This window comes from Manis pentadactyla, chromosome 4 (genome assembly GCF_030020395.1).
Source record: "Manis pentadactyla isolate mManPen7 chromosome 4, mManPen7.hap1, whole genome shotgun sequence".
In the NCBI taxonomy this organism is placed as follows: domain Eukaryota; kingdom Metazoa; phylum Chordata; class Mammalia; order Pholidota; family Manidae; genus Manis; species Manis pentadactyla.
The window spans coordinates 34,086,543-34,106,252 of NC_080022.1; the positions used below are offsets into that span (position 1 = coordinate 34,086,543).

Consider the following 19,710-nt stretch of genomic DNA (forward strand, 5'->3'; position numbering starts at 1 on the left):
CCCCAGCTCAGCTCCCAGGCCACTGGGTGACCATGGCCTCTCCTGCTACCCTGGGGCTTGTGGAAGAGGGATGTCCCACAGTGAGGGGCTACAGCTCAGACCCGTAGCGGTACACCCCAGGGCCTGGGCTGTGAGAGAATGGCTTGGAATTCTTCCTGTGGCCCCTGTCCAGTCCAGTCGGGGGTCTGGCAGGTTCTGTACGGGTGTGACCATCAGCTAGCCCGGGTCCTGGGAGGGGTGGGGCTGTTGGGGTCCCCTGGCTATTTCTGCAGGAGATGGTTTTCTGTCAGGCTGTGTCCCGTGGGGTTATTAACTGTCCTTTGGCCCGTCCGGTGTGGGTGTGATTGTCTGTCAGCTTGTTCCAGGAAGAGGGGGCTGCCTTGCCTCTGGGTGTTGCTGTCCCAGACAGCTTGCCCAGCGTGCTCTCTCAAGCAGTGTTTTCACATTTTTATTGCCAGGGCTAGCGGGTGGCCAAGTCGAGTGGTTTCACCCCACCCCCGCCTTAGGCTCCCCGACCCAGACCTGCCAGCACTGGCCCCAAGCCCACGTTTCCTCCACCTCTTTGAGGGTCCTTTTCAGCTGCCCTGCAATCCTGGCTCCTGTCTGTCCGTCTGCGGCCAGAGCAGCCCTTCAGGGCGCTGGCCCACGTGGGAGCTACAGCCTCCATTAGCCTCCTGAATTATGCAAGAGCCATGGTGGGTCGAAGCACTTTAGCGGGCCCAGGCTGAAGAGAGGAGCCGGAATGGGTGGGGCTGGCGGGGTGAGAGGGGGTGGGGTGGGCGGGGAGGATGGGTGCTGTAAGCTGTGGCTGCTGGGCACCAGGCCCCAAGGGCAAGCCCCTTTCTTCCTGTGGGGTTCTGGTGAGCAACACATTCTCAGGCTCTTGCCCAGTGAGGACATTGTGTGCTTGGCAATCCCGGGCCAGCAGGTAAACAGGGTGCTCCCACCCACGCCTGGCTCCTCATTGCCCAGCAGAGCTGGTAGGGCTGGGAGCACTAACGGAGATGCTTGTTGGCAAATAGGCTCTAGTATTGGCCAGAGCCTGGTGGACACTTAGTGGAGTCAGTGGTAGTAGTGCCCCTGGCCCAGCCAGTAGTCCCGACAGGACTGTAGGGCAGAGTGGGATTGTGCTCCAGAGTGTGACCCTTGGTTCCAGCCAGGAGGCCACTGGGTTTGTGAGGGACAGCTGCTTGGAAGCATCTCTGTGCCGGGGTATGACCCTGATGTCCACTACATCTGGCCGACACGAGCCACAAATGCTGTTGAGACCCCTCCCCGTGACCTCTGTCTTTGTGTTCCCGCAGGTGCCTTGCAGATTGAGAGCAGTGAGGAGTCGGACCAAGGCAAGTACGAGTGTGTGGCGACCAACTCCGCGGGCACACGCTACTCAGCCCCTGCCAACCTGTATGTGCGAGGTAAGGACTCAGGCAGTGCCCAGCCCTGTCTCCATGGAGCTGAACTGCCCTGCTAGACATAGCGCCTGGAGTCCTTGGTGTGGACACTTGGGGGCTGTCATGGCCCAGTCTCTCCTTCCCACCTCTTTCTGCAGCAGCCATCGCCGCGGCAACAGCTCCCACCGGGCAGGCTCCTAATGTCCGCCGTTACTTTGTCTTCCTTCCCTGCAGGCCTTTTGGGAGGCAGCCACACTTGGGAGCATTTATATTTTGTATAGGTTCTGCCACATGGGCCCAGAGTCCCACGGGAGTCTAGAGCCTTGTAAGCAGAATTCTCGTTGTGCGTGCACGCATGTGTGTCCACGAGTAGGCATGTGTTTGCGTGTAAACATGTATACACCTGTCCTGCCCTCCCCAGCAGTGTGGGCTCCAGGCCAGGTGAGTCTGCCCTCTGGCCAGGTCTGCCCAGGGCCTTCCTGGAGGAGGAGCCACCTGTGCTCTGTTCCGAGCCAGGACTCTTGTATAGAGAGAGGGTCAGGCTGAGAAGGCTGTGAGCCCCTACCAGTGAGCACTTACTATATTCTAGGTTCTCCTTGCTGGGACTATGGATCGCACATTTTCCCAGGTCCAGGCACTCAGCCGAGAGGGCCTTGGGACTGTTTGGAGTGTCCAGTCTCTGCTATGCTTATAGTCCAAGGGCAGCAAAAGCTGGCCCCCTGCCCTCTCTTGAGAACACACTGGGTCTGGTGTGCAGTGCCCAGGAGGGGCCTGGGAGCCAACCTACCCCCGCATCCCCTCACTTAGCCCTCTTACACAGATGGGCATCATTAAAAGTGAAACTGTCTCCACGCAGGGGGTTTGTAAAGGCAAATGCATGCAGCTTCCTTGCAGTGAATTCATCACAGTCACTGCTTAGCGTAGCTTCTTAAGGGGTCAAGCATGGGCAGGGCGATGGCAGTGGCCTGTCCCACTCTTTGTGGCCACATGGTCAGAAAGGGCACAGAGAATTAGGTTGTCAACCATCTACCTCTTGAGGGGCTGCTCTGTGTCAGGGCACAGGTTTCCAACAGGCCACAGGCTGCCACCCCACTTGGTGATAGGTAAATTGTGCTTCTGAGACAACAGGCAATGCTTCCTTAAGAGTCAGGCAGTATGGAATGGGAGGTCCTTGGGGGACCCCTCGTCAGGTGTCCTGCTTGTCCATGCTCACCTCAGTGGGTAGGTACATCAGGGTAGGGAGGCCAGGAGCCCAGCAGCCACCCAGACAGCCAGGATGCGTGGAACTGTAAACAACACAGCCTTCCGCTGACACTGCTCCAGAGCTGCAGATGGGCACACAGGGGTCCTGATGAGTCCCCTCTTCTAGAGGATCAACTGGAATGACCCTTCTCAAAGACCTGCCTCCTCCCAATTGGACCATCTTAAATACTGTGTGGTCCTGACAGAGCAGTTCTTCCAAAAGATCACAGGGTCAAGAGAGAGGAGGTCCTGGGCCTCCACAGGAAGGCCTTTTGCTGCATGTGGCTGCAGTAGGGAGAGAAGAGGCCCGGCAGAGCCACCATGCATCCCACGCAAGCTTTATGCGTGCGGTCATGTGGACACACTTCCTGGGGCACAGCTACAAGTGTCTGTACCGAGTGGAAGAAGGCCCAGACCCAAGGTGTATGGACCTGCATCGTCATCTTGACTGGGCGACATTCCCCAAAGTCACCACATCACTCTGGCCCTGTCCCCAAGGCGGGGCAGTGGGTCTCTGGAGATGAGCTGAGCTCAGCTGCTAGAGCTGGCTGCTTAGGCACTGACCAGAGAGCTCTCACCTGCAGCCCCATGAGTCCCCCATGTCCACCCAGGGTGGGCCAGAAAGAACCCTGACTTCTCCTGCCATGGCCTATCCCCCACCCCCACCAGATCTTCCTGAATCACTTTCCCGGCTCATGGCCAGGCCTTTTGGGCAGGGAATGTGGGGGTTCCTTTAATTCTAGCCCCACAGGCCAGGGACCCTAAGACAGACTGTCCTGACCTGGCTTCACTTGTCTCTCACTGTCACACACATGTGTTCTGGGGCCCTGATGTCTGGGCCGTTCCTAAGTCTCTGTCCCTAGGACTTGTATCACACCCAGGCCCCACCTGAACCTGGACCTGCACCTGCCCTGCTTGGCCAAGAGCAGCTTGCTCTACAGGCTCACAGCTAGCCTTACTGACTGGGCTTGAAGGTACCCGGAAAGCCCTGTTCCCGGGACCCTTACCCCTGGGTCCGCACCCCGCTGAGTGCTCGCCATCCCCAGCTCCTCTGGGAGAGCCTCAGCTGTGCTGGCCACCAGCTCTGTATCCTGAACCCTGCTTCTGGGTGGGCCTCCCACAGGGAAAACCCCCAAAGCCTGCCTGCCTGCTGCCCTGTGCCTGCCTGCCTCCTAGCAGAGTGGCTGCGAGGCTTTCTTCCAAAGCAGGCACCTGTTACCCTCGAGGCCCTTGGGCTCCAACAGCCAGAAGCCTCAGCATCCGGGTCGGTGTAGACTGTAAGCCCAGTTTCTCAACCTGAGCACCGTTGATATTTGGGGCCAGATCATTCTTAGTTGTGGAGGGCTGTCCTGTGCTATCTGGCTGTAGGATATTTAGCAGCACTCCTGGCCCACTGGATGCCAGAAGCACCCCCCCATCATGACAGCCCAGAATATCTCCACACCTTGCCCAGTGTTACCTGGGAGAATCCCCCCACTTGAGAACTACTCTGGGTGGGTGGGCTACTGGCATACACCTCCATCCGTCTCTGACTCTCCACTCCCGCCATGTCCCCTGGGCCCAAGTCCTCCTCAGATATGGCTTCAGTGTCTACCTCACATCCCTCCTCTGTCCCCCAGAATCTCAGGCTCCCACTATTTCTCTGAGACCCTGTAATTGCTGCGTTTAGTGGGACAGTGCATGTAAAGCTCCCAGTGTGGTGCCACGCACACCAGTGCTTGGCAGTCAGTAGCTGCTGTCACTGCCACCTGTCAGGACAGTGCTGTCGGAGGCACGTCGTGTAGTCACTTCTGACTTTGCTCACAGCTGTCTGCAGATCCACCCACAGTCTAGCAGGCCTGGGCGTGCTGGGTGGACCAGCCTCTCGTCGTCATCATCTGACTCCCTCCCTGAGTGACTCACTCTCTCCTTCCATCCACAGCGTCTCTCTCCTACTCTCAGGACACACAGCCGCCAGGGTGGGGCCCCACCCTCCACAGAGCCTGGCCTCCCTGTCCCCAGCCTTCCCTTCTCTGCAGGGAGCTGACCTCTGGGCCACAGCTGTCCCTGAATGGGCAATGTCTCCATGGCCTTTCTCCCCACAGGCGCGCAGACCTGCTCCTCACGCTGTAATGCTGTCAGTGTGGGGCCTCCTCCAGGTGGTGGGATCCCAGCAGCCCATGTGCCTTGGTGGGTTTGTGGGCTGGGTGGGCCCCGACCCCAGAGCCTAGCTCACTGGGTCCGTCCGAGCCATGGGGTGTGTATGAGGCATGGGGACCTGCCTGTGCCCCGCTTCTCCCCTTCCCTGTCCCGTCCTTGGCATCCTGGCACCTGCCAGCAGGACCCAGCTCTGTCCACCATGTCGTCCATGAGTCCTGAGTCTTTTGTGAGCGGCGTGGTCCACGTGCACCTGTGTGTGCACGTGCGTGTGCGCAGGACACAGAGTCTTGTCTCGTTTCTGTGCTGTGTGGGCAGATGAAGGTTGGCCTGTTTTTACTCTCTCTGTGTTTCTCCTTGTCTTTTTTTTTATTCCCTCCTCATCCTCATCGCACTCTGCCATCAACCCAAACTCTCATCTCTCAGATCAGCGAGAAGGTTGGTCCTTTTCACTTCTTATCCATCTACAGTTCACCAATCGATGGGATGCTCCTGTCAGTAGGGACCAGCGGGCTCGGTCAGGTCCCTTGGGCTCGCTCCAGCCATACCTGCCCACCAGTTGGGCTCTGCCCTGTGTTGTTTGGGCCAGCAGGCGGGCAGGACCAGGGGTGGGTGGGCAGGGCCCACTGCCATGCATGTTTCTGTGGCTTGGATCACCGATGCATCTTGTGCCTGCATGTCCCTTTAGCTGGGCTGCCCTTTTGGGGTGGTTGGGCATGCATGGTGCATGGCACACAACTGCACCCTACCTATGTGCCCGGGCCAGGCCAGCTCTCTGTTCTAGGTGGCACTCGGGTGGTTGCAGGGAGCTCTTAAGACCTCTAGTGCTTTGTGTGTACCTGTGGGGCCTTCTACAAACCCCCACTCACCTAAACTCCATGTTTGCCCAAGCTCAGCTGAAGAAACCACTGGGAAGGTGGAGGGAAAAAGCTAATCTAGAATGAGCTTACCCCTCATGGTCCTGCAACACAGGACGAAAGACCTGCAGGGTCTGCCCTGACCTTGAGCTCCCCACTAAGGCTTAATGGGGCAGCCAGCCCCAGTCTGCCTCGTGGTGTCTGACACAGGGCAGGTGGCATCATCTTAGCTTACTGAGGAAGTCTCCTATGCTCTTGTCTTTTCCCTCTCCCACCAGATCCAAATAAAGATCTTCACACCTGCCCCAGGCCTCTCTGCCTAAGCACCCCAGCCAGCTCACATTTCCTCAGCCCTGTGCTGGATGCTGGGCATTCAGACCCAGCTCACATCGGACTGAATGGTCAGTTGCAATGAGTGAGCCACACGTGGGAGCCCAGAAGAGCCCGGCCCAACCACAGGTTGGGAAGGACCTCCTGAACACTCCGCTCCAGCATATCCGGAGTATTTTCACATGGAGCTCCTCTCAGCCCCACAAAGGGCCAGACCCCTACCCCCAATCCTGAAGCCACAGCAGGGGCTAGCAGTCTTTCTTGTGTCACATGGTCTGAGTGGCCCAGAGGAGGCTCACCTGTTCTCTGGGCTTTGGACCAGATGCCAGGAAGCAGACCCAGGCCACCCAGTCCCCCCTGCATCATCTCCTTGGCTTGAGTTTCCTCCATGAGGGAGAGTTGAGCCAGTCGAGGGGAGGGCTGCAGCCTCGGCTCACATAGTAGCCCACAGCATCCCTCCAGATACACTCCTGAGCGCTGGGGCATTTTGGTTACACTGTTTTGCTGACGGGGCAGATCTAGGGCGCATTCAGAAAACAGTCCTCAGCAGAGACAGCCGAGCCTGCAGCCACCTCCCACGACGCCCCTTCCCCCACCCTCCTGGTCCCTTGTCCCTTCTCCTCTTATTCATCCATGGTCCCACCAAAAATAAGCACGTACACAAATATTTAACGGGAAGGCAGAAATGAGTTTCTAAATATTCCAGGGGGATTTGCCGGGCTGGTAATTTGTTTGGCGCTGATAATTACATCTTACGTTTTTCCAGCTTTACTTAAAACTGTGCTAGTGCGCTGGCATTTAATTACTGCTCTGCGGCAGCCACAAGGTTATTTATTAAAGAGTTATTTTATCTTGATACAGTGGATCCTGCCCCTAACCCCTCCTTAATGTTGTGTTATTTTCATCAGAGAATTTCCGAGAGTGAATGCAGATTGCAGGGCTGCCTCCCCTGCGATTAGGCCGTCACTCCACTGAATGCTGATGCCTTCGGGCGCCACACTGCCCTATTATAGGGGGTTGTCAGTGCAAATAATTAGACTTAAAAGTTACAGCCGACATATAATCCAGAAATGGCAGAGCCCTGTTTTGAAAATTGTCTATAAAATGTCAGCAGCAAGGATGCACAGGCAACGGTAATAGAGAGGCATTGTTGGAGCACAAGATTAGACCCTAAGTGCATTTTTTCTGGCTCTGGCTTTAACCTGGCCTGCTGTTGCTCTGTCAGTAGACTGAGTCCAGGGCGAGCTCTGCCCTTTTTGAAGGCCTTGTGTCTGTGACCGCAGGAGGAATGGGGACGGAGGTGCTGCCACAGGGAGGTACCAGCCACCCCTGGTGTTGGAAAGGGGGTGGCTGTCCAGGCAGGCCCAGGATGTAGCCCTGCTGGCACCCGGGATACCCGAGATTGCCTCAGCTCCCTTGCCCCACCTGCCCCCCATAGGCGTGCCCCAACCTCCCTTGCACTGTGGGGAAGATGAGTGAGCTGCAAGAAACCTCACTGCAGAACTCCGTGTCTGTGGCTGAAACCTGGGGTTTGTGGAAGTGCCACGGGCAGCGCACCCCACAGTCTGGGCTTGAGGCCCTTGCCTGGTGCTGGGGGTGATCCTAAGTGTCACGTCTGCCCTCTCAAACTCATCCTTGGCCGCTGGAGTTCTCCCATAGAACTTACAGAAGGGGAGAAATAAAAAATTAAAAAAACAAAACTATTTTCAATATTAGTTCCTGAAGAGCCTGCATTTCCTGACAGTGGAATAGAGGATCTTGTCCTCCAGAGACTATTTGGGTTAAAGACCAGTCAGCTTTCTGTACAGACTCTCCAAGTCCCATCCTCATGCCAACTGGAGAGTATCTTCTCGCAGCCTTGGCTAACCCAGAAGCCGAGAAGCTCCAGAAGCTTTCCTCTGGAGCCTTCCAGATGTCCTTTTCAAGAAGGCATGGGCTTTCCATCGAACAGGCCTACTCCTGGTACATATGTAAACACAGGCATCACTCAAAGTGTCAGTTGTCAGGTCCCTTCTTTGTAATTAGGAGGTGATGGCATCTACAGCATGGAAACCTCCAGCACATAGTAGGTGCTCAAGAGTGGTTTCCCTTCCCCAAACCCATTCCCGTGAATGAGGAAGAGATGGGGCAGCCACTGGCTTGAGAGGGGAGGAGAGACTTGGTCAGTTAAGGCTGCCCCCCTGGGCCTTTCTGTTCCAGCTGGGGCTGTGCTGACCCCTCCCTTCACCGGCAGGCCTGGGCCTGGTGTGCATACAGACCTGCCTGCCTGTGCCTCTCCTCCCATGGCCTGCCTCCAAGGCCCTGCTCCAGAGCCCCAGGAATGCCTGCACCACCAGCTGGGCAGTGCTTCTGCCCATGCCCCTGGTCTCACCCCTGTGCTGTTTGTGGGGAGAACCCAGAGGAGGCTCTTTGCCATAGCTTCCTCTTGGCAGCCGTGCTCCAGGATCGACCTGTTCTCATCCACACAGACCTGCTCGTTACCTATGATGTGCTGTCACCATCCAGTGTGGACTCCCACCTTTAGGACAAGTGACAGAAGCGCACTTGGATCAGCCTAAGAAAACAAGGAAACTCTTGTCTTAGCAAACTAAAAAAATGTGGAAGTAGATTGGCATTGGGCAGGGCATTTCAGTAGTTTGCATCAGGCATTTGTCTTTGTCTCTCAGCTTTGCTCTCCTCAGGTGACTTCTTCTTAAGCAGCTTCTCTCATATGTTTGAACGGTGGTCCCTGGGCCCTCTAAAGTTAGCCATTTCAGTAGCGGAGTATCACTCTTCTAGTAGTTTTTACCAGAAGTCCAAAGGCTGTACCTTGTTATACAAGATCACATGCCCAATGTAGTAATGGGGGAAGAAGTGGTTCCCTAAAGAAAATGCAGGTGCCAATTGTAGAAGGCAGAATACTAGCTAGATGCCCACAAGACACGCTGAGATCCCTAGTGAGCCTGAAACAGGGAGATAGGCCCAGTCCATGATGCCAGCCATGCCCAGCTTGCCTGAGATATGCCAATTTTTGTTTCTGTCTGGAGGTGGTGTGGACAGGGTTGAGGCAGGGGCCGAGGAAGATGGGGCAGAGAAGTGGTTGGAGAACCATGCAGGAGTCTCTATAGGGAAGTGATGTGAGCAGATTTGCTCTAGCTGTTTGAGGAGGGTTAGTTACGGGAGTGAGGGCTAGAGGTCGACAAGGCAGGAGGAACAATGAAGAGCCTCATGTAGTGATCTGGGGAAGGATGCTGGTGGCTTCAACTTTGGTGGTGGCTGTTGGCACTGGATCTGGAGAGAAATTAGTGAGTTTGGAAGGTGTTTTAGGCAGTGCATTAGCAAGACTTGGTGATTTGCCAGATGTCCAGCGTCTGGGCCTCAGCTTGACAGGTGTGCACTGAGCTCAGAGGTTGGACCAGGTGGTCTGCAGTTGCTTCCAGCTCTCATTCTGTGGTGTGGGGCTGTGCAAGAAGCAGTCTGGAAACTAGTGAAACTGCTCCTGATGTGACGTCATCGGACTTTGGCATGTCCAGGCTCCCCAGCAAGGGTCCTTGGAACCCCACCCTCTCAATGGAGCCCTCTGGCCTGCCTTGCCCCCTGCCTTCTCCTGCCCTATCTGTAGGGGTGTCCCCAAAGGACACACCCCAGCCCCTGCCCTCCTTCTGCATGACCCATCTGCATGCCTAGCATGCCTGCCCATGGCTAGGTCTGCCTGATTTCCCTTCCTCTGCATGTTCCCAAAGTCCATGCCAAGCTTGCAACTTTGTGGAGTGGGGACTTCCAGGCTGCACCTTGGACTGAGAAGTTCAGAACACCTTCTGACCTGGGGAGCCCAAGGCCAGAGGCTGTAGCAGATACAGCGACCTTTTCCCTTGAGACCCTAGTTCATTGGCGCGCAAAGCCATCTGTTCGGCGCCCTCATCATGTTACTGCCATTGTCATGCCCATCCTGCCCGCGGACCGCATCCCTGGCCCGCCCCAACCCTTGCCCGTACCCAGCTCCTCCTGAGGGGCAGCCCCTCCTCTTGGGTTCCCAGACTGTGCCTTGAGCATGGCTAAGGGCCCAGCAGGTGGTCATACCAGTGTCCTCATTTCTTCCCTTTGGGTCATAGGCCTGAAGGTGGAGGCAGTAACTCCCAAGATGGTGGCCGTGTCACTCCTAGACCAACCCTCTGCCCTGCCCAGCCATGCTCTGGGGACCTTTCACCCTGGGGTGTTGGACTTCACTCACTGGTGCCCCAGCTAGCCCCTCTGGAGACCTGTAGAGAGGGGTCAGGAGCAGGGAAGGGCAGGCACTGTAAGATGACCTCGGATGTGGCCTGACTAGGCCTGGAGTATAGACAATAAGTCCTGGATCTTGCACCAAGTCCCTGGGACCTAAGGCAGAGAGGACTTTTCGGGGCCTCAGTTTCCTAGGCTGTAAAATGGGAGCTTGGTTGCAGAATCTCTTATGTTCCAGACAGTCCCTGCGTGTGGGGGCTACTCTTAGAGCCCACCAGTGGGTCGGGAGGTGATAAGCTGGGGCCCAGGAACCCCACCCCTCCTGTCTCGAGGTGGGTTTGGCTCTGTCAGAAGGGGCTTCCTGGATGAGGGGCCCCTGCCCTTCCATCCTCCCGCACATCCTGCCCGGCCTGTGAGTGCCTCTCTCCCTCCTCCCACAGTGCGCCGCGTGGCTCCTCGTTTCTCCATCCCTCCCAGCAGCCAGGAGGTGATGCCAGGCGGCAGTGTGAACCTGACTTGCGTCGCTGTGGGTGCACCCATGCCCTATGTGAAATGGATGATGGGGGCTGAGGAGCTTACCAAGGAGGATGAAATGCCAGTCGGCCGCAACGTGCTGGAGCTCAGCAATGTTGTGCGCTCCGCCAACTACACCTGTGTGGCCATCTCCTCACTAGGCATGATTGAGGCCATGGCCCAGGTCACAGTGAAAGGTGAGTGCCGTAGGCATGCCTCCCTCTGACTGAGCCCTGCCCTGTCTCAGAGGGTGACCAGATGGGTGGTAGTTCTCTCCTGGGTGCCCAGGCTCTGGGGTCCTCCTAGCCCTCAGTAGTGAAGGGAGGGGTTTCTGTCGTTAATAATCTTAATAATGGCTAACTGGTACTGTGTTCCTGGGGGTCAAACACTGTTCAGTTTCAGTGTTGCCCTGGGTAAATATGCTCATTATTGCTATTTTATAGGTGAGGGGACTGAGCCCTGGGCCATCTGATTGCACAGTGCACCCCCCTAGCCACTACTTAGCACCAGACCCTGGGGTTTAACAGCCTCCCAGCAAGAAGGATGTGGTGAAATAGTAGCAAAGGAGACTGGCCCCTGCTGGAGCCCTGAGACTGGCACACATATATAGATGCCCCCAGGCCTCCTACGTCCACTCTCACCTCCCTCTGACCCATCCTCCATTCTGCAGCTCGGGAGGGACCTTTTTAAAATGGAAAGTCAGGTCAAAGTCCTCTCTTAAGAAAAGGAGAAACACTTTCTGGTGGCTTCCCGTTGCTTCCAGGATAAAGACGAGGGTCTGCCCTGCAGCCTCCCTTGCCCACTATATACTGGCCATACTGACATTTCTGTTTGGCTGTGTCCCTTGCCCAGCCCTTGCCATCACGAGTGCCATCTCATGCGCCAGGTCTAAGGTCTGGGAGGCTTTTCCCCTATCACCCCTTCTGAGGAGATTCCCTGGATTTTTCTGCATCTCAGCACACTTGCACTTGATAATTATTTGTTGAATGAGTGGCTGTGGACCTGGGGCTTCACCTTCAGGTTGAGCCAAGCCACAGGGTCTGTGGGGCTGTTGGCTCCATTACTTTTTCTAAAACCCAGGGCCCTTCCCCTACGAATTAGCCTCCCTCTCTCCAGCCTGTTCCACATACTCGCCAACAGGTGAGTGTAGGCAGGTGAGCCGCAGAGGCAGATCTCCACCACCCAGCCTGTGGGCTTTCTATCTGCATGGGACCTGGGCAGGCCATTTCAGCTCTGGGTCTGTTAGGTGAGGCTCCAGTAAGTTCTACAAAGGTCGTGAATGGACACTAGATGACCCAGAGCCCCACGGGGAACTGATAGGCCTGGTCACCATCCCCCACTAGGTACCCTCAGAGGCCACCGTGAGCCTTCCAGGCCATTCTTCAAGGTGAGCTGTAGGGTTGGCCACACTCCGGACGGATGACCACAAGGGCAGTGTTGGCTCCTGGGGTCATGAGCCTTCCATTTTGTCCCCAGCTCTGCCGAAGCCTCCAATTGACCTTGTTGTGACAGAGACTACTGCCACTAGTGTCACCCTGACCTGGGACTCTGGGAACTCAGAGCCTGTGTCCTACTATGGCATCCAGTACCATGCGGCAGGCACAGAGGGCGCGTTCCAGGAGGTGGATGGCGTGGCCACCACCCGCTACAGCATTGGCGGCCTTAGCCCTTTCTCAGAGTATGCTTTCCGTGTGCTGGCAGTAAACAGCATTGGGCGGGGGCCGCCTAGTGAGGCAGTGCGGGCGCGCACAGGGGAGCAGGCGCCCTCTAGTCCGCCACGCCGGGTGCAAGCACGCATGCTGAGTGCCAGCACCATGCTGGTGCAGTGGGAGCCTCCTGAGGAACCCAACGGCCTGGTGCGTGGCTACCGTGTCTACTATACTCCTGACTCACGCCGCCCCCTGAGCTCTTGGCACAAGCACAACACAGACGCGGGGCTCCTCACCACCGTGGGCAGCCTGCTACCTGGCATCACCTACAGCCTGCGTGTATTGGCCTTCACTGCCGTGGGTGACGGCCCACCCAGCCCCACCATCCAGGTCAAGACACAGCAGGGAGGTAGGTATAGGCAGTGTGCTGGCTGGTCAGCCATGGCACAGCTGGTGGGGGGCAGAGGGCAGGAAGCGTGGGCAAGGGTGTGGCAGACCCTGGAAGCTGGGGGCTCTGGGAGGATGTATTCTGACACATGTGGTCACTTGGGATGCAGGACAGGAGTGTGGGGTGTCTCTCCTGCTTCCTTCCCTGGGTGTCCCTGTCCCAAAGGGGAATTGGTGAGGCTGATGGCGCCTGATGTGGGGTGTTGCAGTGCCTGCCCAGCCAGCAGATTTCCAGGCCGAGGCTGAGTCAGACACCAGGATCCAGCTCTCATGGCTGCTGCCCCCGCAGGAGCGGATTATCAAGTATGAGCTGGTGTACTGGGCAGCAGAGGATGACGGCCAGCAAGTGAGTGCCTGGCAGGGACAGAAGAAGGGGGGAGGGTCTCTGGTGGGCTCACCCAGGCAGGCTTTCTTGATTTGTGGTCATTTGGGCACAGTCCCTGGGTTCCTTCTTGGAGCTCTGTGGCTCATGTGGCCTCTGTGGTCTGTAGACCTTTTCACCCCTTTGCTGGGGGCAAAGTCCCAAGGTTTGTCCTTGGGTCTTCTAGGCTCTGTGGCTCGCCCTGGGGCCTAGGGCCCAGGTGTCCCATGGCAGTTTGGTCTGTGAGGCGCCTGTCGTGTGCACTGGGACTTGAGTCCCTTGTGTCGTCCAGGTGGCCATGCAGCCTGGAGCCAGCCTTGGAGCTACCATGGGGCCAGCGGGCTCAGCCACAGCCTGTGTTAGGGGACAGCCTCTCAGTGATCTTTGAGGTCAGCGCAGTCAGTGAGTGCTTCCTGCTCTTCCAGCACAAGGCGACCTTCGACCCCACCTCCTCCTACACCCTAGAGGACCTGAAGCCCGACACACTGTACCGCTTCCAGCTGGCCGCCCGCTCCGAGATGGGGGTGGGTGTCTTCACCCCCACCATTGAGGCCCGCACAGCGCAGTCCAGTAAGTGTCTTTGAGGCTACTTCCTACCTCAGTTGGGCTGGGACACACATGCGCTCTCACGCGCACACACACATGCACACACACACTTCCCCTTTGACCAGGCTGGACTCTGGTCTGGGCTCTGGGTCTGGACCTCGAGAGAGGGACAGGTAAGTGCCCAATAGTCTGTGTCCAGGCGGCTGTTGCCCTCACTGCTCCCTGCCTGACTCTTGCCCCTCCGTCCCCCATCCCCCCCACCCCACCCAGGTAAGTTCTGTGTCTGTGACTCATCTTCTTCCTCCACTCCCCTCTGCACTGGTCGCATAGCTGATTGGGCCTCCTCAGAGGCAGGATCGCCACACTGGCCATGTCCAGACCTGCTTTGGCAGGCATCCTCCCTCCCTGCATCCCACATTTCATCTTCCCCGTCACCGTATTCCCTGCCTCATGTCCCCCACCATGAGAAGATCCTGTGAGCTGTGTAATCACGCTGAGCAACTGCACACGGGGACACCTCTGTGAGAATGTGACCAAGTATATCCACAGGCCCACCTTGTGTGTGAGACCATCTGCAAGGCCGTTTATATGACAACTTCATGGCATAATATCTTGCTGTTCTGCTGCATGTGTGAGACTGCTGCTATGAATGTGTGTGTGACCATGTGTGACTACCTAGCCAGGAAGCACCTGTGTGTGTGTGTCAGTGAGTCGCTGATATAGCCCTAGGACTGAGTCTGTAGGGCTGCTCTTAGGATTGGGACCCAGTGAGTGTGTCTCTGGGTGGCTGACCTATGACCCAGTCTATGGTCTGCAGCTCTCCTGATGATAGACCCTGAGACCATGGGCTATCTGGCCATGCAGCCGTAGTGGGCCTCTGTCCATGAGGCTCTGTGTGATAATGGGGCTGTGGATATGTGGCTGGATGGGACTGTGACCCTGACATATAGTGTATGTGATGACCTTAAACACAGTGTTTGTGCAACATGGGACTGTGCAAATGTACCAGTGACTTCAGGAGGCCACACGAGGCCTGATATTCTACAGGCATCTGCTGTGCTCCTGCTGGCGGCACATGCATGGTGTAGGGCTGGCAGCATGACCGTGACATGCCCTGTGGGGATCCTAGTCTAGTGGAACACACAAATGTTAAACCGGCAGTTACCCAAATAAACATTTAATTACATGTGGGCAAGGTGCTGTGGAGGAGACAGACGGTGCAGAGATGATGGCACGGGAACCTCATCTGACCTGAGTGGTCAAGGAGGGCTTCCTTGGGGAACACAGAGGCCTGAGGCAGTGGCTCAGCAAGTGCAAAGGCCCTGTAGCAGGACAGTGCTTGGTCGTGCAGCCAGACAGCAAGCAGCAGCTTGGATGAGCAGCAGGTCAGTGTGGCTGGAACAGCCACCAGCCCTCAGGGACAGGGCAGATGGGCAGGATGACTGGCTGCTGTGTGAGAAGGCATGGGACGGTCTGCCAGAGACCAGGTGGGAGGCTGTGTAGCAGTCTAGGCAGAAGATGGCAGCTCAGATGAGGTGGTGGTGGATGTGATGGTGACTGGCCAGGACTGGGGTTATGGCAGGGAGGCAGGCTGAGGGAGAGGGAAGGGTTGGGTGCATGCATCCTGTGTTTCTGGTGTGTGGACCTGGGAAGGAAGTGGTGCCTCTCCCTGGATGGGAAATGGTACAGAAGCAGGCACCTAAGCTCCAGATGCCGTGTGCTGTCCAAATGGATGCTTAGCAGGCTGCTGGAACCCAGGGCCTGAGCTGGGGGGTGGAGGACCCTAGGAAAGAGGACCAGAGCTGGGAGGAAATCCAGGGGAGGGCAATGTCTTGGAGGTCGGAAGAAGAAAGTTTCAAGAAGTGGACTAGATGCTGCTGCTGAGTGGCCAGGGCCAGAGGAGTATGAAGTGACCACTGGGCCTTGTAACCTGGTGGGCTCGGCCTGGGCAACTTTTGGTGGCATGAGGGACTGAAGCCAATTGGAGTTCCTCCAGGCATTCATGGGAGGCAAGGAAGTAGGGACCAAGAGCTCCCATGTCAGAAGTTGAATGGGAGGGAGGGGACCACTGGGAGGGCGCTGTGAGGCTGAGGATGAGATCTTTTAGGATGGGAAAATCTTGAGCATATTTAAATGCCATTGGGAATTAGTCAATAGGTGGAAGTAGTAAATACGGGCAAGAGGATATTGGAGGCTCAGGAGGTGGGGGTGGGGAGGAAGAGCACAGGTGATGGGAGAGATTGGCCGTGGGCAGGAGGGCACCCTTGCCTTCTCATGGGAAGAAAGGAGAGAGTTGGTGCAACTGCAGGTCGTTTGGTGGGTTTGGGAGCAGTAGGTGATGGGTTAGGCAGCTTCAGATTTCTCGGCAAAGTAGAAGACAGTCTTGAGCTGAGAGGCAGCAGATGCCTGGAGCTGGGGGTTTGGGGAGCGTGGAGGAGGTGGAAGCATTCTGTGTGAAGTGGCAGAGTGAGCTGGGCAGGGAGCCAGGACCAGCAGGCAGCATGGAGGGCCCAGGCCAGGTCCCCAGAGTGTGTGCATAGGATGCCAGCCTGCCCACAAGTGGCTCTCCTCTGCCCGCCCCAGTGCGTCCCTGGGGAAGGTGAGGAGTTGGATCCATTCAGAGCTTGGAGTGGGCTGGGAAGAAGCAGGGAAAGAGGAGGAGGCCAGGGACTTTGGGATGCTGGTAAGAGTGAACCTCAGTGTCTAAGCTAGGTATTGAGGGTGATAAGGATGGTAAGTCGATGGATGGAGGTCCCCAAGGAGTGAAGAGCAGGCACAGGGCTGGGGACCTTGAGCAGCTGTGCTGGGACAAGGGGTGAGGGTCTGCAAGGTGATGTTGGAGGCCACAGTTTGGGAGGTAGCACCATTCCCAGTGACATTAGCCAGGGCATGGCCACAGCAATGCAGGGGGAGGGGGAGAGCCTTGGAGATGAGGGGCTGGGGGCTTGTGGAGTCACCTGGGCACGGGGTGGTGGCAGAACTTAGATGGCAAGGAAGCCGATGCAGTTGCAGCAGAGTCCTCAGTGGGAATAAGGTCTGGAAACGTCACTGTGAACAAGGCGGGGGAGGGGCACAGACCTGCCTCCTGACCCCAAGGAACCTGCTGAGTGAGAGCGCTGCTGTCAGTACTTTTTCTCCAGGTGCCCTTGGTTTTCTCTAGTCTCTGGTTACCTGCAGCTCAGGCACAGAGATCCTGTCCAGACAGACACGGGCAACCTCGCACCAAAAGAGCCACTGGGGCCACTTGTCCCGAGATGGGGCTAGCTACAGGCACAGCAGCTGGAGAGCTTCTCCGTGTGTGGCCTGTGCCTGTGTGTATCTGATGCTGTGTGTGATGTGTGAGGCAGCGTGTGGGGGGGAGAGACCTTGTGTGTGTGAAGCACTGCTGGAGCGCTGGATGTGGGAGACGCCGTGTGTGTGTCTGTGTATGAAGGGTCATGAGGGAGCAGGCTATGTGGAGGCAGATGGCAGCCTGCCAGGCGGGGCCTTGGGAAAGCCATCCTACACTCAGGGAATAGCCTGCCTGGGTGAGTTTCCCATCCTCTGTGACTAGGCGCTGTGCCTGTGACCCCCACCCTCCATCTGCCTGCTTCCCCTCATTTGTCTTCCCCAGCCCCCTCTGCCCCTCCCCAGAAGGTGACGTGTGTGAGTGCGGGTTCCACCACGGTCCGGGTAAGTTGGGTTCCACCGCCGGCCGACAGGCGCAACGGCATTATCACCCAGTACTCAGTGGCCTACGAGGCGGTGGACGGCGAGGACCGAGGGCGGCACGTGGTGGACAGCATCAGCCGCGAGCACTCCAGCTGGGACCTGGTGGGCCTGGAGAAGTGGACGGAGTACCGGGTGTGGGTGCGGGCGCACACGGACGTGGGCCCCGGCCCGGAGAGCAGCCCAGTGCTGGTGCGCACGGATGAAGATGGTAGGTGGCAGCACCAAGGGGAGGATCGGGGACTAGAGGCACCCCTCCAGACACCTTGCACCCCAAAGCCTTTGCCTCCTGCTGGCCTGGAAGGACTCATCTTCCTGGTGCAGCTTAATGGCCCACAGTGGGGATATGTAGCTGATGGGTTAGCCCATGCCCAAATCCCAGCCTTTGGGGCTCTCCAAGTCAGCTGGAGCGGTACAAGGCTAAAGCACAGAAAGCAGCCCCACCTAAGATTTGGGAGGTTGAGCCTGGGAAGACTGGGGCAAGGGACAGTCAAACTAGAATCAGTTACAATTCATCTTGGCTATTGCAGTGAAGTGAGGACCCAGGAGGAGATAGTATGGGTTGTGTTGACTTTGAGGTGGTCAAAGAACTGGTGCCTCATCTCTGCCCCACCCCACCAAGTGAGAGAGCTCTGGGCCAGAGGGGTCAACAGGCAGGGTGCTGGGTTCTTCCTTGTGCCAGGCAGAAGAACCCTCCTTATTCTTTCCAGGGACAATCTTAAGGAAATCCCATCTGGCCTTTCCTGGGGCAGTTGGATGCAAAGGCCAGGCCCTGGAGTGTGCTGGGCCCACCTGAGCCAGGGTCCGTGCCACCAGGCCTGACTTCCTTCTCTCTCTGGTCCCCAGTGCCAAGCGGACCACCACGGAAAGTGGAAGTAGAGCCACTGAACTCCACTGCCGTGCATGTCTCCTGGAAGCTGCCCGTCCCCAGCAAGCAGCATGGCCAGATCCGTGGGTACCAGGTCACCTATGTGCGTCTAGAGAATGGTGAGCCTCGTGGCCCACCCATCATCCAGGACGTCATGCTGGCAGAGGCCCAGGTGCGCCATAGGGACACGATAGGGTGGAAGGGTGGGCAGACGAGCACCACCTCCTGTTTGGAACCCATGTTTGCTCCCCTCCCCTGCCTGTCTTCCGAGGGGCTGTGACACTGAGATGGCCTGTTGCATCAAGCTTAGGAGGCACTGAGACCAGAAGATTAGGGCCAGGTTCCAGGAACACCTCCCCTGTCTTGGGTCTGCCTGAGCTGTGCCAACCCAGGCCCTGCCAGCACGTCTGCCCTGGTGACAGTCCCAGCCTGGCAGTCAGCCTCTGTGGCTCAGCCGCCAGCACCAGCAGTGAGGGGCTGTCCATGCAGACCAAAGCCTCCATTGTCACCCCTGCCCAGGCTGTAGCCCCTCCCTAGCCCCTCCTTGGTGGTTTGCAGGAAGCATGTTCACCAAAAGTTAGGCCGGGCTTTCAAGATGTGCCTTCTTCCTTGACAGCACTGGGCTGGGCAGCCACTCCTCCCACAGCCAGGGGCAGGGAGAGCACTCCTGGCCTGTCATTCCCCCAACTTGGCCCTTCTGAGGATGGCCAAGCTGGAATGTTGCTCTGTGCCTGGCCCCCAGGAGAATGGCTCAGCCCCTGATATTTACTCTCAAGGTCTGAGCCTGCCAACCAGCCCCACATCTCTCTCTGTGCAAGTCTGTTCCCCAGAGGAAGATGGTTCTGCCCGTGAGTGTGGCCTGAGGTCTCTGTGTTATTCTGAACACTGGTTTGCTCTTCAGATGACGAACCTAGGGTACTGGGAGGTTGTGTGAGTGGTCCAGAATTTCCCAGTAAGTGGGTGGCTAAGCTTGGATAAGAAGCCAGGTCTCTGGGCTCCTGGAAAAGGGCTGTAACTGGCTGTGGTGAGTTCCCTACGAAAATACTCTGCTCACGCTTCCTAACACCTGGTGTGGTCTGCTCTCAGGGTCTCCCCATCCAGAATCAGCCTTGAGGAGATCCACAGGGGCAACACTAAGCCAGCCCTGGGGGAAGGGGCCCATATTCCCTCCAGAACTCACATGGCCTCCCCATCCAGCTTTTCACCCCTACCTGGTCTGGGATCACATACCCCATGATCTGCACGCTGTGCTTAGGGGTGGACTCACCTGCACAGACACCCCTTCATGCCCCTGGCTGGGCTCAGGTCTCTAAAGCAAAATTCCTTTCACCCAGGGGGTGCCCCCTTCCCCCTCTCAGCCTCCCCAGTGCTGAGAGAATGGGGGTGGAGGAGGCAGGCATGTATGCCCACATGCATTCCTGCGGCATGTTGAGGGCACCTCCTGGAGCCTCCCCAACACACC

General features: G+C 57.4%; 1 protein-coding gene across 7 annotated transcripts in view; it reads left to right on the plus strand.

The window, feature by feature from the left end:
- PTPRF (protein tyrosine phosphatase receptor type F) overlaps positions 1-19,710 on the plus strand; it is an 81,860-nt gene that overhangs the window by 41,084 nt on the left and 21,066 nt on the right. For all 7 annotated transcript variants that reach the window (XM_036893202.2, XM_036893205.2, XM_036893210.2 and 4 more), the window contains exons 7-13: positions 1,305-1,415; positions 10,597-10,866; positions 12,146-12,727; positions 12,975-13,111; positions 13,552-13,696; positions 17,286-17,591; positions 18,227-18,420. In XM_036893202.2, coding sequence (XP_036749097.2) covers positions 1,305-1,415; positions 10,597-10,866; positions 12,146-12,727; positions 12,975-13,111; positions 13,552-13,696; positions 17,286-17,591; positions 18,227-18,420 — 1,745 coding nt within the window. The remainder of the gene's footprint in view (positions 1-1,304; positions 1,416-10,596; positions 10,867-12,145; positions 12,728-12,974; positions 13,112-13,551; positions 13,697-17,285; positions 17,592-18,226; positions 18,421-19,710) is intronic.